This window comes from Scleropages formosus, chromosome 11 (assembly GCF_900964775.1).
Source record: "Scleropages formosus chromosome 11, fSclFor1.1, whole genome shotgun sequence".
Classification (NCBI taxonomy): Eukaryota; Metazoa; Chordata; class Actinopteri; order Osteoglossiformes; family Osteoglossidae; genus Scleropages; species Scleropages formosus.
In genome coordinates, this window is record NC_041816.1 from 21,312,169 (window position 1) to 21,333,209 (window position 21,041).

Genomic DNA, 21,041 nt, shown 5'->3' on the forward strand with positions numbered 1-21,041 from the left:
AAATGATTGCCTTTCAATGAAACCTTGTTTCTACTTTCAGTTGTGTTTAAATTAATTTTTACAGCCTGTCTTTGTATAACAAAGGCTTCATTTATGGGAATTTAGACTTATGAGCAAATGTTATTTGTACCTCAAAATTCTCGATTCAACCTGGAAACTCTCATTTACAAGAAATGCCTTATGATAACAAAAATTTCAATTCAGAGTATCAGCCAAAAGTGGGTGACCTTTCTGTGTCAGAGCAAGACATTATTTTTACTATTGACATTAATTGTAATTAAGAATTACTTTTACGAGACTTCACCTTAGGAGGAGATTTTCTGGCCGGAATTACACTGGTTATGCGAGCAAAACTTGCATTTACTTCTTAAATGCTGTATGGATACAAATCTCATAAAATACATTGCTAAATACAGAAGCTTATGGGTGGCGTGGTGGCATAGCGAGTAGTGCTACTGTCTCACAGCGCCTGCGTGGTATGAGAGGACATGGGTTCAATCTGTGCTCAATATGTGTGGCGTTTGCATGTTCTCCCCATGTCTGCGTGGGTTTCCTGCGGGTGCTCTGGTTTCCTCCCACAGTCAAAAGACATGCTGTTCAGGTTCCCCCATAGTGTGTGAGTGACAGAGAGAGTGTGTTTCACTGATGTATGGATGAATGACCCAGTGTAAGCAGTGTATCCAGCAGTGTAAGTTGCCTTGGTGAATAAGGTGTGTGGGCTGATAACACTACACAGAGTTCATTGGAAGTCGCTTTAGAGAAAAATGTCTGCTAAATAAATTAATGTGAACAGTTGTCAAATATATAAATAAAATGTGAAGTTTTTAAATGATTTTGTGTGAGAAGTTAACACACTTGTAATTCAATGCCATTGGCAAAGGCCAACATTAATTTCAGAATAGCCACATCACACTGAATTATTTAAGATCAACATGCAGAATATGATGCTTCCAGGGAAGCTCATAGGAGTTTATGGATGAAAATTGTGTTTGCCCGGTAATTTGATCCCCCGGCTTACACCCGTCTCTTCTTTCTGTTTCTACAGAGGAGTGATTCTGAGTCAATAGCCAGCACCAAGCTCCCAGGACTGACTCGAAGCACTAGCCAAGACTCTGAAGCCAGCACAGTGGTAGGGCATGGCCGACTCGGGGAGTAGGAGCTTGGCTCCACCTTCCCTAAAGTCTTTATTGCGGACATAAAACTGCTTACGCTATACCCTTGAATTAACGGCCCAACTGGGAGAAGGGGGTGTCCAATATTGTCAAATGGCCTTTAAAACATTATCCATAAAATAGCGTCTTTATGAAACCAGAAGTCTGTCAAACAGTACATTTGTGCAAATCTATGTTTGATATTAGATATTTTTAAGCACAACACTACCGATATTTTTGTGAAAAACAGCATATTTATCTCTTTCTGCATATATATTTTGTATTATGCCTGAGAAAATAGTAATAAATAATAATAAATTCCCCACCCTTTTGTAACAAGATTAAGAAAAAAAAACGGAACATTATGAAGTCTGCTCAGAAAAGGATTAACCCTGCTCCTCTACTGCATATCAACCAGAATATTACTGGGGAGTGTCAAAGTACTGACATATCGACCAGGAAATAATGGAGAAGTACTTACATTTGAACCACAGAATTTTGTGCATTAAACCCAAAATCCATTCAATGGGGAGCCATTAAATCAAGGATTTACTGTATTATCGTTAAAGCAAACACCTCTCAACTGAAAGTGCTGAAGGTGCATGTAAACACTGATAAATGAGACCATACCTAGAAACTGATTGAGAGGCACCTGCATTGCTAAAACAGCTCAGTGTAAAATCCTGGTAACATGGCACTAGAGGAGCATTATCTCTGTAGAAGAGGGAGTAAGATGTACGAAGGCAGAGATGCTGTTGGGAGTGGAAAACATTCACTAATATAGTAACGTGAGGCAGTGATACCATGGTATTGATTACTTAAGACTGCAGAGGGCATATTTAAGCATAAGGCATATAGGGCAGCTGGTAGCATAATGGTTATGCTTGGATGGTGCCTTTTCATCCAGATTTCTCAAATTCCTGCTGTAGTACCCTTGAGCAAGGTACAAATCCTGAAAATCATTCCAGTGGAAATTGCCCAGCCATGTAAAAGGGTAAAAAATTGTCCATTGAGATGCTGGTGCTTGAGAGCAAACTGAAAACAGATGAGCTTTCCTTTTGTCTGTAAAATATGTTGACTAAGAAAAGGATTTTGCGAATGATTCCAACCACAATCACTAAAAGATACTGGTAGGGTTGTGCGTAATCCACTGAGGAGGCATGTGGGTGACCTTTCGCCGGTCAACACAATTAACAGGCTCAAATTATTTTGTTTGGTGCTGCCGCGTTTGTCTTTCCCAGGTGAGCAACAGCTCTGGGGAAACGTTGGGGGCCGACAGCGATCTCAGCAGTAACGCGGGTGATGGTCCAGCTGGAAGGCTGCCTGCCCATCTTACTGTGTCCAGGGGAACCCTCTCTGACAGTGAGATCGAGACCAACCCGGCCACCAGTTCTGTGTTCGTAAGTAAATTGTCCCGATGGCAGTGACCTGAAGCACACATTTAATACCTAAATGTTAAGACTTTTATTTAGAAGGACCTGAAAACGTCAGATGTACAGATGAATTGGCAGCCAGTGCAAAAACAGTCGCATCTCATTTTGTGGTGTGATGTTAAGTGAAAACAGATGAGCTGTGAATGATGAGATAGAGCTTCATCCTTCATTGAAAGGAACAGATGATTGGCCTTTGCGCAAGGCGTCTGATTCATGTCGCTGGATGATTGTTGAATGAGAGCAGGCTGATATGATGGTGTGCCAATGTCACCCAGGGAAAGCCACACAAGCTGAAACCAGGTCTGGCAGAACCGCGTGGCAGCTTGGGAAGGGGGGCTGCTATCCCTCCCGTGGAGGACATGAGCACGAGGATTTACCTCTGCGAAGGCCTGCTGGGTATGTATTCTGGCCTTGAGGAATCCTGGGTAAGGGGCAAAGAGATCCCTGCAGTGGCAAGATACAACATATTGCCAATGAATTGCAAAATTCAGACAGCCTGTCTAGCTTACAACAGTGGAGATGCATGCGGCAGAACCTCAACTGGAGGTGTTCAGAACAATCTGGTTGATGAGATCATTGATCCCATCTTTGAAGTATCAGCGTTATAGAACGTCTTATGTTAGAATATCACACTCTCTCCCGCAGTTCTTGATATGTATGATAATTGTGAGGGTTGCACAGAAATCATGGAGAAGAGTGTATTATTTAACAATAACTTTTTAAAAAATGAGAGCCATGAAAGATAGCTCCTGTCGGGATGAAGCCAGCAGTCTTTTGTAAGCAATCTGGAACAGTGCGAACATGACCTTTTCAACTTGTTAGTGTCCAAAGTCATTGCTCCGACAGAGATCTCCGCTCTTGAAATCGCTGACTCGAGCTGCATGCTCGTTGTTGTCTGTTGCGCTGCATCACAGTATTGCTGGAAATGAGACACATCTCTTATGGGTTAGATATGATCACCTTTATCCGGAGACGCACCTACTTGTGTTTTTCTAAATGGTTGTTCAAATAACTTTTAAAATTTAGCTGCATAGAATGTGATGCCCAGAATGAAGTAATAATTACTCCGCATACATCTAGAAGGGGGTGAAAATACATTCTTTTATTAACTAGCAACCTGTCATGAAGCAGTGATTTAAATGAGTAATATTGTTATCTATCAGCTGAATTCTCCATGTGCAGCGTTTTCATCTGAAACGCCTTTCTCTCCTTTCCAACTTTTGTTTTTCCGCAAGCATTTTTCTCTAACGTGAATTATACTAACATAGCTTTTCAATAACTGGGATGACCTTTAGATCAGGAATTAACCCAGGGGTAAGTGTGTTGGCCTATTGGCTTTCTGCCACGTGTGTTTACCATTAACAAGAACTAATGCTTTCCCTGCTATTTCTGGCTAAACTACCACTGTCCCACTTTTCCCCCCCCTCTCTGCTTGTGCTGGGATGCTGTTAGGGCGGGACAAGAGCTCAGTGTGGGACCAACTGGAGGATGCTGCCATGGAGACCTTCTCTTTGAGTAGGGCTGGCCCTTCACCTTTTACCTTCGTTCCTGCATGTGACTGGAGTGACTGCTTGGTACCTGGGCTGTGTGATCTCTCTTCTTCCATTTCCCCTTAATAGCTCACCTTTTTGTTTCCTGATCAAAGCCTTCCCCTGGTCTGTTGTCCAATCCATGAATTTCAGCTGATTGCAAAATTTACATTTGAAATGAATTTCTTGGAAAAATATGCTACCTGGCTTAGAATTTAACAAAAATGCCAGGAATAGAGGTATAGAAATTAGGGTAGTGGTTACAGCCATCGTCTTTGAACTCAAAGGACCTGGGTTTGGATTCCACCCTTTGCTGTCGTATACTTCAGCAAGGTTTTTACCCTGAATTGCTCCAGTAAATATTACCTAGCTGTAAAAATTGTAAGTAGCTTAACACTAAGTTGCTTTGGAGAATAGCATCAGCTCAATGAATATAAATGTAGTCACAATATGTTTAGAGCAGAAACAATGAGATAACATAGCAGCTGAAAGCTCAGTTTTTGTCTCCGTTGCCTGATCTTCACCAAAACCCCCTTCTCCCCTCTGTGTGAAGTTCTCCAAGTGACAAAACCACCTAACAAGTTCATGCATTTGCTCTAGTACATGTAGTATATTCAGTTCAAAAATAAGTCTACATACCTTGGCTGATCATTTCTTGATGTTGTGGAGTTTGATCGTGTTTTCCAAAATTGAATAATATAATCTATTAACTGGCATTGGAATATCTGTATTGAAAGTATTACTAATATGGTTTGATGTGTTGTCCCTTGTTGGCTTAAATTTGAAAATCAGATGTAAGGCTCCTTGCTCTGTTTTTACTGGGGCCACGTTTGTGTGTGTGTGTGTGTGTGTGTGTGTGTGTGTGTGTGTGTGTGTGTGTGTGTGTGTGTGTGTGTGTGTGTGTGTGTTTGTTTTCACAGGCAAAGAGCGCTCTACACTGTGGGATCAGATGCAGTTTTGGGAGGATGCCTTCCTGGATGCGGTCATGCTGGAGAGAGAGGGCATGGGCCTGGACCAAGGTCCTCAGGAGATGATAGACAGGTTAGCACAGTGTTTTGTGCTGATGCAGAAGCTGGCAGATGGGCTCAAGATATAATGCTTCCCTCATTCTCTTGGCATCCCCCATTCAGGTATCTGTCACTTGGGGAACAGGACCGTAAACGCTTAGAAGACGAGGAAGACCGACTGTTAGCCACGCTGCTGCATAATATGATGGCCTACATGCTCATGATGAAGGTATCTTGCAGTATGACTTCTCAGAGTGCAGTTTCAACATTTTTGACAGTCTACGTGGTTATGATGAACGTCACATACTACTTTCTTTATAACAGTTCTTCACAGCAGTTCTGATGCTAAATGATATACCCTACCTCTGTGCTATATGGTGCTTACCTCTCTGCTTTCTCATGTATGTGTGAAGGATTTTAATGAATATTTGCAATTCTAATTGCTGAAATGGCTTACAGATGTTTTCAGGAGATCCTTACAGGCTGCATTACAATGAACTGTTATGAACGAAAGTCTAAAATAATGGAAATGTAGTTATAAAATTAAATTAAATCTTTGTATGCTACATCAGTCATTCATTCATTCTTATTTTGGTATTTTTCCTTGAAATTAATCTAAAAAATGAAAACGATTACATCAATATTTAAATGAAAAGGAATTAGCATTCACAGGTTTAATATTGATATTCACAGATGGTTTGCACAGTTTCCCTGGGGAAATAAGGTGGTGTTTGATTGCAAACATTCTCTCCTCAAGGTGAATAAGAGCGACATCAGGAAGAAAGTGAGACGTCTTATGGGGAAGTGTCACATCGGCTTGACCTACAGTCAGGAGATCAACGAGGTCCTGGACCAATTGTCTGAACTGGTGAGGGAACAGGACTTACAAGCTCAGACACTCAGTACATTATGCAGAGTTACTGTACTTCAGGTGACCTGATACACTGAGTCCTCATATAACAGGGTCCTTTATAATGAAAAACCGCTGCAAAAGCTTGTGAAAATATGACCTTTTTCGTGCGACTGACGTAATATTCAGTACAGCATTTTTATCCCTTTCACCGTCATTTGACTTCCGCTACAGATATTTTATTCTCTGAAATAGTCTTTCTCTATGGCTTTTATCAGACATTTTGGGGGAGACGATGTCACAAACCCCAAATGGTTTTTGTCCTGTGATGCTGTTAGTCTGGCTATCTTTCTTCACTTTATCAGCACGGTCACATTCCTTCCATAACAAAACTACAATACTTTTCTTCTTCTTCCCATTACACTGAGAATCTCAACCCATCACACCCACACATTAAGAAAAATCTAACAGCACAACTGAAACAGCAGGTTCAATATTATCATTATTGTCAATATTTTTAATTAATTTGTTTGACGCTGTTCTCGAAACCAACTTGCAGTTTTAAGCTGTACAATACTTTGTCCATCTATACATCAGGGTAATTTTTACAAGAACAATTTAGGATATGCACTTTGCTCAAGGATAGTACACTGGAAGAGGGGTTTCTAACCCAGGATCTTTGCATTTAAGGAAACAGTTGTTGCCCGTGTCAGCTGTACTAAAGTGACTCATGTAGAGCAAGAAGCAGGTGGACCGTAAGAACTGAATGGAAGTCTGTGCTCTACTTCTCAGAGTGGGCGCGAGCTGTCGATCAGGCCCAGTGGCAGCCGTCACATCAAGAAGCAAACTTTTGTGGTGCATGCTGGGACGGATACCACAGGAGACATTTTCTTCATGGAGGTATGAATGCAGCTTTTGATCGCACCATGAGGTTGTAGTCACACAGATATTCAAATAACAATATTTTGTTTAGCTCACATGTTGGGTAGTTATTGGGGTTTATCATGAAAATATGAATGGCAATACCTTATGTGTCTGGAATGCGTTAAAGTGATTTTTTTTTTCTGACAACTGACTTACAATAAACAGATTGCTCAAAGCATGCACATGTGTTGGTAGGTGTGTGACGACTGCATCGTGCTACGCAGCAGCATTGGCACAGTGTATGAGCGCTGGTGGTATGAGAAGCTCATCAACATGACCTATTGCCCCAAGACCAAAGTCCTTTGTCTATGGAGACGCAATGGCCAGGAGACGCAGCTCAATAAGTTCTACACCAAGAAGGTTAGTCCAATGGAGGCTTGGTCTGTAGACTCTTCTCCCTCTCCTGCTCTCTAGTCAGTGCACTGTTTCTGGTATCCTACTCTGTTTTCTACCCTGCTCCACACTCTGTTAATTATACCAGTGAATTATTCTATAATAAGTTGAAATAGTTTTAAATTTTTGCAATGCTTAGCATATAATATTGTTTTGCATAAACTTTGGGAAACAGTTACAGTGAAGAAGTCTATTAAGAATAGTATTAGTGTGACCCTCTTTTTTTCTCTGTCACGAAGAAGCTTTTAAACTACATTTTAGTGGAGGTCTGAGAAGTGTTAAGTGTTACAAAGACATGTTGTCGGGACAGAACGCAGAAGAAGTAAAATCAGCTGCTGTCCTGGATTTTTGTGTCTTTCTGACTCTATTTAGCCCAACATTGTTATTATTTCTGATGCTGTTAGAGATAGAAGACATGTTCATCATGTCATGGGGAGGGAATGCACTTTATTTTCTTTTGGAGATGATTGAATCAACTGGCTGCTGATTTTGTCTTCTGCTTCAGTGTCGAGAGCTCTATTACTGTGTGAAGGACAGCATGGAGCGTGCAGCGGCGCGCCAGCAGAGCGTTAAGCCAGGTGAGGCACTGGCACTGAACTGCAGTCTTGTGCAATACTCTTATTCATTACAGTAATGGGCATATACTGTAATATTTTTTTATTCATTATTTTTTGCCTCTCTATCTTTGTGTTTTTTGCCATTGATATGTATTATGTTGATGGATCAAGCTGCTATGATCCAAAAAAATTCAAAGAACAATAAACTGATGTCATGTTGTGCCATATCACCTGTACAGGCCTGAGTTGAAGGAGACAAGATATTTAAAGTGCTTGTAGAACAGTAGAGGGTCATATCTCTGCTTCCTGCATGTGGATGGAACTCACAGATGCTGTTATCCCCCAGGTCCAGAACTGGGTGGAGAGTTCCCTGTACAAGACATGAAGACAGGTGAAGGCGGCCTGTTGCAGGTCACACTGGAGGGCATCAACCTCAAGTTCATGCAGAGCCAGGTAGAGTAGAGGCGTCGGCCAGCACCACAAGCCACCGCGAGACCGCGCATGTGGCACGCCGTTCATGGCTCCTCCTCCTTTCTCACCTGCTCTCAAAGTTTGCTTTCACTGTTGCTCCTTGTCTACAGTGTGAAGCTGGCTTCCTCTTTGTGCTGCCCTTAAACCATGTTAACCTGGAAATTTATGTGTATTATAAGCATGTAAAAGATATTAGAAAATATGATAATGCAAGTGCCATATAAAAGGTTAGTTATATGATAACATCACAATAAAAAATATTACTGGCACCTTAGAGGAAACCATAATTTTGTCATTGTGTGTTTGGCTTTATTTGATTTGCCTAATGTTTTTTTTTTTTTTTTTTTTTTTTAATTTGCTGAGGTCTAAAATGTAAGTTGTCCTTTGAAATTAGTCTTCCAGATATATTCCCATTGAATGTGGAACAGAATATTAACAGTATAAAGACATATAACAATATTTATAATTTAAATAATATTAGAATAATTTCGGGAATATATTTGGGGAATGTTAAGTATTCATGATCTAGCTGGCTAAAGATCATTGTGTACTTGGTAAAATAGGAACTATTTTACGAACCTTTTATTAATAATGGATAATTTTTTTCATTCATATCTTTGTTTTATACTGATAATCATTTTCCTTCAGAGCAGAGAATTATTGTAGCTTCCAGATTTGATGGCTGAAAAAATAACACAGAATTTCACTGAAGTTCATCTTCTCTTCAGTATTTACATTGCTCTGAATGATTGTGTTTTAGCCTCTCAGGTGCATATATACTGACAAAATGAATCCATTTACTCCACACCCAGAGCACTTGTTGCGATGAAGCTTCCTTCTCATGCTCGGAGAAATGCATAATTCCTTACTCCAGTATATTTTGTTAAACAATTTACAAAGATGTTTTATGTGCAGTAACTAGCTGGTGTTGCCCATCGCTGTTTAACATTCCTTACAATGTTTAATGTAAAGTGTAGATTAATGATTAATTAAGCATAGATTAATGTACAGTAAATGAGCATACAGTGATGTGAAAAAGTTAGTCCATCCCATCAATATCCTTGTCATTGTAAACATTAAGATAAAGATGTCTGATCTTTAAATGCTCTCAGTGGGATAAGGTGACCACATTTAAAAAATAACACTGAAAATTTGAACTATTCTTTCAACAAAATTCAACAGGAATGCTATTTCCTTGAGTGGAAAAAGTGAGTACATCACTGGACTCAATACAGCGTGTTGCCTCTATTGATATAAATAACTGCGTGTAAACATTTTACACACAGAGCTGCTTCAACTGTGTCATGTTTAAATGCACAGCTCGCTTCAAACCCCAAACAATTTTTCAGTTGCATTTTATTCTCAATTTTGATTTGGCCACTCCACAATTCTGTTTTTTTTCTTTATTTTTTTATTTTTTTTTTTTTTTTTGAGCCATCAGGTCATTGTCCTGTGGGAACAGCAGTTTTCAGCTCAGTTTCAGTTTTGGTGGACAGCCTTACGTTTTGTTTTAGTATTCTTTGGTACGTTGTGGAATTCTTAGTTCACACAGTAATGGAAAGTTACTCAGGTCCTCTAGTGGTAATGTAGCCCCTGTCATGATGCTCCCACCACCACTATTATCATTTTATTAAACTATGTAGGCTTTTATGTTCAAAGGCAGTGCTTGAATTGTGCCAAATGTGGCATCTGGCGTTGCAGCCATTTAACTCCATCTATGACTCATCTGACCTGACAGCATTGTTCCAGAAATCTCATTCTAAACTTGGGTTATGTCTAGCAAACTTGAGATGTGCTTTTATGTTCATTTTTAACTATGAGCTTAATTTAGTGGGGCAGCTTGCTGTTTGTATGTTTGCAGTGATTTGGGTTTCTTGTGTATGTAAATGATCTTTTACACGATGGTCTTTCTAATTCTATCTTTTTTTTAATATATATATCTTTTCCCAGGCACATAACACTCAATTTTTTTTAGTTCTTTTTTCTTTGGTCGTGTCGGCTTTGGCATGACATATTTCCTCACATTTTCCACACCTGGAAATTGCTTTTTTAAAAAAATAATAATTGCCAAGTACAAATTTGTAGTGAGATTTATTAAATGTGATCACTTTAACCCAGTGGTAGCATATAAATGGTGATCAGATATAGTCTTAATATATTTAAAATGGAAAAACCTTTCAGTAAGTGTACTTATCACATCACTGTGTCCGAAGAATATTGTTGTTTCAGTTCTAAATTTCATTGAAATTTAATTATGTATTATATATATCTCTTATCACTGCTCTATTTTCCACAGAATAAGATTTTAATAAAATTTTCAAACAAAAGACCAGAGAAAATGCATTATAAAATCAGACAATGTTTGTGCAAAGGACTGAACCGCTGTCAAAATCTGAACAAGAAGTTCAACCTCTTTATTATTGTACGTGCATAACTAGAACAGTTATGTTGGTTTATCCCTCGATCTCATAAAGTAAGAACTCTTATTAAATGTATAATTCATTAGCAAACAGTCTGAAGTGGAAATGCAAATGAAGTTAAGAGGTATGATGTTTGAGATCTCAGAAATTAAGGGGTCTTTTTATACAATTATGTGTTCTACCTCCGTGTGACCTGCCAGACTGGGAAAGCCTTTGTTACAGAGTGCCTCTGGGGAATTTCCCACAATGCACTTTAATAAATTGAGGGATAAGATTTTGTTTTGTGATAATGGAATAGGTAGGCCTAGAAGCACGGAAGCTCAGGATTTGAAAAACACTGTTATATGTAACAGGTTGTGACTGGAAAAACCAAGAAATGCAACAGCCGCAAAACTTTGCACATGTGCGTATTTACTTTAAAGTTTAATGCTGAAGTTTTCAGAAATGGGGAAAACATTTATAAACTCTAGTACCCTTGCAAAGGTACTGCCAAAACAAAGACTTTTTCTTACATTTTTGATTAGAGAGGTTTACTTTGATAAGGAAAAATTTACGGCTTACAAAGTGATCGTAGGTGCATTTTTGGCTACTTAGATGGGTGGATGGAGGGAGCTAGTCTCTGTTATGGAGCTGTGGAGGGTGCTAGCCGTCGTTGCTGGTGGGGGCATGGCAGAGGTGTCGGAGAGAGAGTAAATTGGGGGACCATGAAGGTTTATTACATGGTACTTGCATTGCCATCTGCTTCCTATTGACTATTCCTGGCTATCTCAGTAATTTCATGCAAACAAGTGACGTAACTGACCAACACCTATATTAGAGGAGACTCCATCTATCTCATCCTGGGCTGGGGTCGAAATGCCAGTGCGTGTCTGTGTTCTCTTGTGTCCAGTATTAATGCAGTCCGTTTCTCTCCCATGCTACCTCCCCCTGCAAGGAGCGGAAGGTACACATCCTCTGCCATCTTTGCTTCTTAGCAGTAAATTTGGTGGATAATTGTGTTTTGTTTTGTCCCTTCTCACTTCTGTATTCAGTTTTTGTGTTTTGCTCTCTGGCCGATTGATTTGGTTTTGTGCGTTATTTGTGCTGTCTTGTATTTGTTTCCTCTCTGGAATTTCCATGGATGGTTTACCTGGGCTGTATTTCCTTTTTGAAAAAGAACCAGCATGGACAGTTATCTCTAATAGGCATGTTTGGCCCATCTTGTTAAAATCCCCAATGCTCAAACTAGTGTTGAATGCCCGTGGAATGGATACGCTGTACATGGAGATTCCATGATTGTGCCATCTTGATTTTTCTTTTAGCTTGAACAGATATGAGCTTACTTGTGTACATTTTTTTCACTTTTTTTAAACATTTTAACTGTTTTATGTTCTCCTGTGAAAAATTGTTGTTTACAAGTTGAAGTAAACATTTACTAATGTTTCCCTTTCTGTTTGTCTTTTTTATTTCTTTTAGGTTTTCATAGAGCTGAATCACATTAAAAAGTGCAATACTGTCAAAGGCGTCTTTGTCCTGGAGGAATTTGGTAATTACATTGCTTTGATACTGACTCTGTACCTGACACGGCAGTAACTCAGGCTCTGTGTATTACCCTTGGCAAAATGTGATGAATGCCAGGGTTAAATGAAGGCTGTACAAACAACACTAGCGTGAGATTTAAACAGGACCAGGCTAAACCAAGGTGTTGTTCAAGAAACTCACAAATCTGTAGTAGCAAACCTTTACACAGATGTACCAATGATTTTGAAGCACTAAACGCCTCCAAAATATATATATATTTTTTTTAGTTGTATATGTGTTTGTCACTGAAATTCGTAGAGGTCAGAAAAATAAAGCTTCAGAGGTCCAATTGTTTCAAAAACAAGTCAGGTCTGCCCTTGATGGCCACAAGGACTGTTGGTGTTTTGCGTACTTCATCTTTTTATAGGTTTATTAAAGCTAGACTTTATAGGTTTATTAAAGTCTAGACGGTATGCGTACCTCCTGAATAGCTAATTATCTTTCTTGTTTATTCGTAGAGGAATGACAGGGGGAGATAAAAATGTTTGTTGCCCTTTAACTTCTGTAAGCAGCAGTATAGCGTTCTCTTGGGCCCTAAACGTTAAACTGCTCGTCCATTTTTCAGTGGCCTCTTGGTTTTCTTGGAAATGGAGGTCGATACTAAGATGAGATATTAAACAACACGCACAGGAATTGGGGCAGGAGCAGCTGTGATAGGGGTTTGATAGGCCTTTGAGAGTACAGGGTCTCCAGCCTCAGCGAGCGTTGTGAGAGGTGAGAGAAGAGACCTAGCTTAGGCGGGTCCAGGATTAGAAGTATGGCTGACCATTGTATGTCCAGTGTTAGGGCAACCCTGCTCCCCTCCAGCATCCCTTCAGTGAGGGTGTGAGTTACTGCCGTGTCTATGTGCTTCTTCTGCACTGCGTCTCCTCACCTTTGCTGCTATGAAAACCTTCATTCTCCAGCAGGTAATGTGCTGTCACCTCTATGTGCCTTATATTTTTCTTCTGCCGTATTGCCTACCGTTCTCCGACTTTCATCCCTTTACCCTTCCTACCACCACAGTATTTCTCAGATCAACCAAAACTTGAGTCTTTCAAACCAGTCACTCACTGATACTTTCTTACTGTACTTTTTTTCTGCTTTTTTCTGTTGTAGTTACACACATACAACACATGCCAATTGAGGCAAAAACAGCTGTGAGAGGACAGGGTCTCCAGCATTCAAACAGCCTCAACGAGTGTAGCTGTGCTTATGAGTTGTAATGGGCAAGAGAAGAGACCATGTAAAATTCCTTCTCGTCTCCTGCCTTGTTTCTGCCCCTTCAGTCTGATCAGTAATGTTGGAGCTTCTCCTGTAGAAAACATTTTGAAAACTAGTTGAAAACATTTAACATTGCTGAAGCAGAACATTTGATAAGTATCTTTTCGGTTCTTTTCTTATTATGGCTCAGCTTGTACATTTAATGCATACATTTTTAATATTCCTGCAAATCAAGCTTCATTTAACTTGATTATTTAAATGGGTGATATAGCTTTGTCCAAGTGTTTTTTTGCATAGGTTATTTAGACTTTTTGATTTGCCACAGAGAGAGCGGGTGGTCATAGCTTCGGGAGCTGGTTCTCATTCTTTATAATAGAAACAGATTGTGTTATCACACTCTTCTGGCATTTCCTTAACACACGTTTTTACTGCAAACAGACAGACCTACAAGCTCACGGATTTACACGTGTGTACTGATAGATTGCGCTGTCAGTACTACAAGGAGCAACAGCAGGTCCTCCACTTGGGGACTGAACTGACAAGATTTTTGCCCTAAATTTTTGCATCAATAGACTGCTGTGCCACTTTTTACCCCATTGTTTCCAGGCTCATGCTTATCACCATTAGCAGTGCTTGAACCATCTACTCTTATGCTGCTAAATAGGTGTTTAATGGACACATATCTGGAAAGAAACACGGTTTTTCCTTCTAACACTGTTTTTGATTAGCCGCGTCATGGTTTTCTTACTTTAAGAATGTTCAAAAAACTGATCCGGCCTGTAATTTTCACAGGCGGTTTGCTACAAATGAAGTCCTCAGCCTGTAAACACATTAATCACCCAAGTGCATCCATCACAGGAAAGACACTGTATTGCCACCCACGGTCCAGGTCTCGTACTGAAACCATTAGATAGATAATTAAAAGACTAAAACACCAAGCTCACTGAAATTTTCTTTTTTAGTTGACAATTTTGATTTAACTTAATCCTTTAATGAAGGATGCTGTATTAAGGTCTGGTCTGACACCTCAGTGACTTTAAAAGTCCATATTTTTGATGAGACCTTTTAGAATAAATAGCCCAGTGTCTTATTTGTCTTGACCTTGTGACTTGTGAACATGGTCCATGAACTCCAGTTTATGATTGTTTTCTTTTCCACCTGTTTTGAACTCTGTTTTATCTTCTGCACATCCGGTTGTAGTTCCTGAAACTAAAGAAGTGGTGATCCACAAGTACAGGACCCCAATGGTGAGCATTTTGTCCCTCTTCTCAAGGCCCATTGTAATAGTCTAAGGATATTGTGAATTCTAATGTGTATATCCTGTTAGATTTCTTACGAGTCAAGCTAATGTGCTGAGAACTTCTCAACATTTCATGAGAAAAATCTTGCCGCCTTTGATCTTTTTATTACTTACATGTTTGCACAATGGAGCATATGCTGTGACACATTCTCACTAGACTTGTTTGCTGGTATTAGTATTGCAAAGCAGTGCTGAGAGTAGGTGGTGAATGTAACCTTATGTAAGAGTTACTGAAAGCAATTTTTTTTATCAGAATGCTTATCTAATAGGGGGTGCGGTGGCGCAGTGGGTTGGACCGCAGTCCTACTCTCCGGTGGGTCTGGGGTTCGAGTCCCGCTTGGGGTGCCTTGTGACGGACTGGCGTCCCGTCCTGGGTGTGTCCCCTTCCCCCTCCGGCCTTACGCCCTGTGTTGCCGGGTAGGCTCCGGTTCCCCGTGACCCCGTAAGGGACAAGCGGTTCTGAAAATGTGTGTGTGTGTGCTTATCTAATTCATTGTCAGTTAAACAAATTTAATTATTTTCAAACTTTATACCATGTGTTTGCTCTTACTTTAGCACAAAATCCTTTCTGTAGTGCTGAAACCTGTGCCGGTTTTGTGTTTAGGGACACTGTGATTGTGCGTGTTTCACAGGGGCTCCTTCCTCTGCTCGTGGGGGCTGTTTACCGTGCACCTTGTGCAGATATGTTCCCGATGCCTCCAGTCACACTTCGTTCTGCTGTCTTCCCAGGCACACCAGATCTGCTACTCCGTGCTGTGTCTCTTCTCCTATATGGCGGCAGTGCGGGGGAAGGAGAATGAAAGCAAGCCCAGGGCTCAACCCCCAAGACCTGTACCCAGCTAGTTCCTGCCCCTCGCTGCCCAGTCTGTCCCCCCCAGCTTTTCCCAGGCCTGGAACATCAGGTCGCTGGCTGCCTCATTGGACAGGAAGAGCGTTTGTGTCTTTGAGTTCTGTTTCATGCTTCCTGGTAGCCTGTGCTGCCTGTGCTTCCTCTGCTCATTGCCCCACCTATCAGACTGCTTACTTAATATGGGTCCTTTTTAAATATAACACTGAATGCACCAGTTCTGGTCCCCTTCCTGTCTATGCTCCAGCACCTTCGCCATGTTCCCGCAGGAATGTTTTTACCCGGAAGTGAAACAGTCTGTCAGCCCGCCGCCATCTTGTGAGAACACACGTCAAACGGTGTCAGACGCGCAGTGGCCGCGTGTCCGTATTGCACACTTTTATCACATCTAGCCAAGGCTTAGGCTGTACATATAATATGCTCTTTATGGTATCGTAAACTTAATTTTCGTCAGAATCGCTGAAACGTTTAGGAAGCACAGTGATAGGATGTCTGGAAATGTTGCAGCTGAATGTGAGCAGTTGAGGTATGGTGATTCAGTGCTAAGGTTAGGTGGCGAGACTTGCCGCACAGGTAAAAGGGCAACTACACCGAAGAAGTCCCGTTGTATGGCTTTTTAAACCTCCTCGAGTTTCAGTATTGTGAGTGGTCAAAAATGTGCATCTCCTTCGCTTGCCAACGGAGGCTTAGCTACTGTACTTGTTATAATGTTTGTATCCGTGGTCAGCGCTGTTGACCTGCATGTTAATAATACAAATACGTTTAGAATTAAATGCAGTACATTTCACTTTAAAAGTCAAATGTTACAATTCAGCTGTTGTCCGTCCTATAGATGTGCAATACAGTGCATCGTGACTCAAAAGATCAGACCCAGCCAATAAAAGGAAGTGAAGTTGATCTTTGCTTTATGTATAAATTTAGTGACAGTAAATAGGAAAGTAGTGGATTAAGCCACTGGGTGTAATTACTGTCTAATCTTTTTTTCTCGGTCCTGTTGTAATATGTGTATGTTCCCGGTGGAAAAAAGTCTGTCCCATAATAGGCTTTAGCAGCATTGTTAGGGTGAGTAACACATGGGAAAACCTAGAAGCCATAGACTTTGGTATTTTTTAAGTTCTGTTCCGCCGGACTATTTTTAAGGACGAAATTCATGAATATGCGTGCACAGACAGATTGTTACCACTTATTTAAGAAACTAAATTGTTTAGATGTACCGTACTGAGAAAAAAACCATAATAGGATGTAAATATTGCTGTTAAAAATCTAATGTTAAAAAACATTGCCCAAACTGGTGTTTGGATCTGAATGAGGGAGAAGTACAATATTCTGTACTGCATTAAACAATTCTGAAAATGTAAAGCAATTTAAAACAATACAGTTGTTAATAAATTAGTCTGCTACTGTAGAGGCAAGGAAATAAGAAAGAGGGACAAGAGGTGTATATATTTCAGTGTCAAAAACTATTTATAGAAATTGTACAGCTTTGGCAATAAGAAAATAAACGATGTTGAACCTGAAGAATTCATCTTATGAATAATTGTCATCTTTGTTTTGCTGTACACAACATTCTGGAACAGAGTGTATGTATTAATGCATACAATACCGGCTACTTTTGAACCCACACATGCAAGACCAGATCAAAAAAGTGATTTTATTAATTGGCTATTAAACATCAAATGTACATGCCTTTAAAATATACTGTGTATACGGTCATTCTTCACTGCTGGGATGCTCGGTTTACCTGCTCTTCATTTCTCTTTTAGTACCATCACCAAAGACCACATGGTGGAGACATTACTCCACTGTGTGTGACTGAAATAGTAAAAACCAGATGTGTAAAATATTTCTTTTATTTTCCCAAAGCTTTTTTTTTTTTTTTTTTTTTTTTTTTTTTTTTTGGATAGAGTGGGTTCTTATCCACTTGTTTGTGTAATTTAAAGACAAATTCTGGAGTGCAAAGCTGGTTTAGGCTCATACACATTCACCTCCACGGGTGCGGCATGAGCAAGCGCTGCATGTGTCCCGTGTATTCAGCACCGGTAGTCATGCAAGTATGAGTGGATCTTTCAAATCAGAGCTTGGAATTAGTTTAAAGTTACATTTCTTATTATGATTTCTTTTATTAATTAGTGCCGGCTGCAATGGCTCAATAGGTTGTGCATTTGCCTTGCTCCAAGTATAGGCTCCAGACTACCATTACTCTGCACAAGACAAGAAGTTGATGATGGATACATAATGAATGACCTGTGAGGTGCCCAAAAAAGTTACCATAGCTTAGCTTAACTTTCGGTCACATAGTGAATTCTGTGTTCTAATTTCAAACCCCATTGCTGTGTCCCGTGCCACCTGTTACTTTGCATTGTCATGCTCCCTCAGCCATGTGTCATTTGACATCAGTGCAAGAGTATTCTTAGATAAAACAATGTCCTGGATGTGTTTAATATGCAGACTGACTGAATCAACTTTGCGTTAATAGTGCAGGAATTGAATAAAATACTAGTTGGAGTATGTTGACAGTTGCCTTGAAATTGCTGCTGACTTTCTCCACTTTTTGATTTCATTAGCTTTTTTGGTTAGGTTTTCGGTTAATGGTTATGGTTGGCTGGTTAATGGTAATGGTTGGTTAATGGTTATGCCTAATATTTCTGACATATTCCAATGATTTTTTTTTTTTTTTTTTTTTTTTTTTTTTTTTTTTTTTAATGCTATGTACAAACTACATACGGAAGTGCCATTGAGTCAAGTCCGACTCATAGTGACTTCTCATGGTTTCCAAAGCAAGGGCAGAATAGAAGTACCACCAGTGCCGCCTTCTGTGTACGCATGGAGGTAGGGTGCAAACACAGGGAGAAACATGTAAACCCCACACCCACTAAACCTGTCAGGAGATGTAGGCACACGTTTAACCTACCGTGCCACCATGTCTCTCCATGTATAGAGCTTAGATTTTGAGGTTCACATCATTACACACTATTGAAAAGTAAAATTACACAAGATTTAAAAATAATTATACGGCAAAGGAAATTCAATATGGAATAATATACGGGACTGCAAATCAGTACAACCAGTGAGAAGAGAGTAAAGTAGTCATTTTTGATTGTAAGTAACTTGGCATACATTTAATAATTTATACTCCAGTGAACTGTTGTGAATCAAAGCCACATCTGGATCCTTTGGGAATTTAAATTTGTTGAAAGGATTTAGAGGATTGATGGTTATTACTTTGTTGTTACCTCTACCTTATGTATATGTCCAATAAGTCCTTTGTATGGCTGGACTCTTAAAAAAAAAAAAAAAATCCATGCCAGGTTGAAAATTCACAGTTTATTTTTAAAAATACCATCTTCTCACAGTGTGGGACTTACTGTCTATGGCCTTACAACAACCCAGAGAGACACCTCACATAAATTGTTCCCAGCTCTGTGGTACAGCTACAGTATATGCTAGGGGTGACAAGTTTTTTTTTTTGATGTTAACCTTTCATTGTCAGCATTATCAGGTCTATTCCTTGCAGTAATCCAAGACCACAGGCACAGTGGATGACATCAATGTGCTACCAGGTATGGGGTTCTTCCATTATAGCCCAACTCGACCTACCTGGCCACATTGTCTACACAGCAAGTGGGAGCACAAAGAGGGACAAAGATATACGAGACAAAAGGATACCATTCCCCCATGGTACTGTGTGTAGTACAAAGTGCACTGATTAATAATAGACTCATGGTGGATGGCATTTCAGCTTTGATTCAGGACACAAACTTGGTTGCACTGTTGAATGTAATGTTACAGCGTGTGAATGTATCTCAGTGTTTGTAATCAAATTGCACTCACCATAGTCTTCTTGTCAGCTTTTTGGACAGCGTAGTCCGTAATTTCTGAATTTCCATTGTCCTTTGGTGGCCTCCACCCAAGAGTCACGTTAAATCCCCAGACATCTGCAATTATAAATTCTGGGGTGGGCCAAGTAAATCTAAGATAATGGAAAACAGTTATTGGCCATGTTTTTCTTTCTGTTAGATTTCTGTTTAATCTCAATTACAGAGAATCCTGTAAATTCACATATTGAATATAATATAATTAGCTGATGTAAAAGGCTTATTTACAAAGCATCCTTTTATTAAACATGTTTTTTTTGACATATATAAGCTAAGGTCATATGAGGGACACTTGTATACTCTAGTCTAAGATGTGTTGTAAATAAATTTGTCATTCTATAGGCCAGTACTGAACAGACAACAAAATGCTGACACAGATTTAATTCACTCTTTATTAAATTCAGAGACTGGTTTGAGTCATCATTCAGCTGGTATTTTCATTTAATCAGATATAATGTCCAAAAAAAAAAAAAAAGACTACTGAGGACAGCACCTATGTCAGGAAGAAAAAAATGAATACCCTCCACACTGAAAGCCTGGACTCTGCTTGCTTTGATTGTTTTATTCTCCTAAGACTAAGCAAACACTGCCATCACAGAAAATCCAGTTAACAAATCTTTTTCATCCATTCAACAGCAGTAGTGTTGTAAGTAAACATTGCACTTTATGCACATTATGTGAATGGTAGACTAATAAACCATCTTTTTTTTTTTACATTATGTGCTTAGTTTTGCTGTGTGACAGTATGCAGTTTTTTGCCTTGTAAAAGCTATGCAATTATTCCTTGAAAAGTAAGTGAAAATATAAGAAATGAAAGCATATGGCCAACAGGTTCTGATTTTGGTTCCAGTTTGGGTTAGAACTCTTCTGTTGGGGCATCCTTGGAGTGCTCAGTCCCCTCGTCCTCTGTGATTGGCCCTTCTTTAACAGAATTTCCAGCCTCATCTTTGGGCGTCTCTATCTGGTCTGTCACCCTGCAGGTGCCTGCTCCTCAGCTGCTTTGGGTTCAGTTTTAGTGATGGCCCCCAGTTCTTTCTCCGCTGGCTGCTTCTTTGCTGTCTTTTGGGGGTTTGGGCTTCATTATCCTTTCATTATCCTTGCGAAGGCACTTGGAGGGTGATGCTACCTGCCTGGCTTTTACTTTCCTCCCTGTAGCCCTCAAGTCCCCAATCTGTCTCCCTGAGTCAAAGGAAGCGGCTGCAGGATGGAATCCTCTTTCTGCTGTGCACCTGTGTAGCTCCTCAGTGGTCTAATGTGCAAGCTTATTTATAGAGCAGAATGCTGGGCATAGTTTCTTAACAACCTTGCTTTGTAATGCCAGCAGGTGCCAAAAATAGAGGGAACCTCATTTGAAGATGCAGAGAGAAGAATGATCAAGGGCCATGAACATTAATTTAAAAAAAAAAGAAAAACAAAAAAAAACATTAGGACTCAATGAGTCATGCTCATTTAAAAAATTTTTGGCAGAGCTCTAGAAATGGGTGTCAGACTATCTTGAAGTAGCTCTTACAACTTAATCCT

General features: G+C 39.9%; 1 protein-coding gene across 18 annotated transcripts in view; it reads left to right on the forward strand.

Annotated features, from left to right (window-relative positions):
- madd (MAP-kinase activating death domain) overlaps positions 1 to 17,275 on the forward strand; it is a 64,024-nt gene extending 46,749 nt beyond the window's left edge. For 5 of the 18 annotated variants that reach the window (XM_018763599.2, XM_018763611.2, XM_018763605.2 and 2 more), the window contains 15 exons: positions 1,046 to 1,129; positions 2,393 to 2,551; positions 2,860 to 2,980; positions 4,037 to 4,099; positions 5,034 to 5,154; positions 5,244 to 5,349; positions 5,878 to 5,988; positions 6,763 to 6,870; positions 7,090 to 7,254; positions 7,793 to 7,865; positions 8,191 to 8,297; positions 11,670 to 11,678; positions 12,191 to 12,260; positions 14,699 to 14,745; positions 15,528 to 17,275. In XM_018763599.2, the coding sequence (XP_018619115.2) occupies positions 1,046 to 1,129; positions 2,393 to 2,551; positions 2,860 to 2,980; positions 4,037 to 4,099; positions 5,034 to 5,154; positions 5,244 to 5,349; positions 5,878 to 5,988; positions 6,763 to 6,870; positions 7,090 to 7,254; positions 7,793 to 7,865; positions 8,191 to 8,297; positions 11,670 to 11,678; positions 12,191 to 12,260; positions 14,699 to 14,745; positions 15,528 to 15,641 (1,458 nt within the window). In that variant the 3' untranslated portion in view covers positions 15,642 to 17,275. The remainder of the gene's footprint in view (positions 1 to 1,045; positions 1,130 to 2,392; positions 2,552 to 2,859; positions 2,981 to 4,036; positions 4,100 to 5,033; positions 5,155 to 5,243; positions 5,350 to 5,877; positions 5,989 to 6,762; positions 6,871 to 7,089; positions 7,255 to 7,792; positions 7,866 to 8,190; positions 8,298 to 11,669; positions 11,679 to 12,190; positions 12,261 to 14,698; positions 14,746 to 15,527) is intronic. The other 13 variants (XM_018763604.2, XM_018763616.2, XM_018763609.2 and 10 more) reach the window with 8 other exon arrangements.
- The last annotated feature ends 3,766 nt before the right edge of the window (positions 17,276 to 21,041 follow it).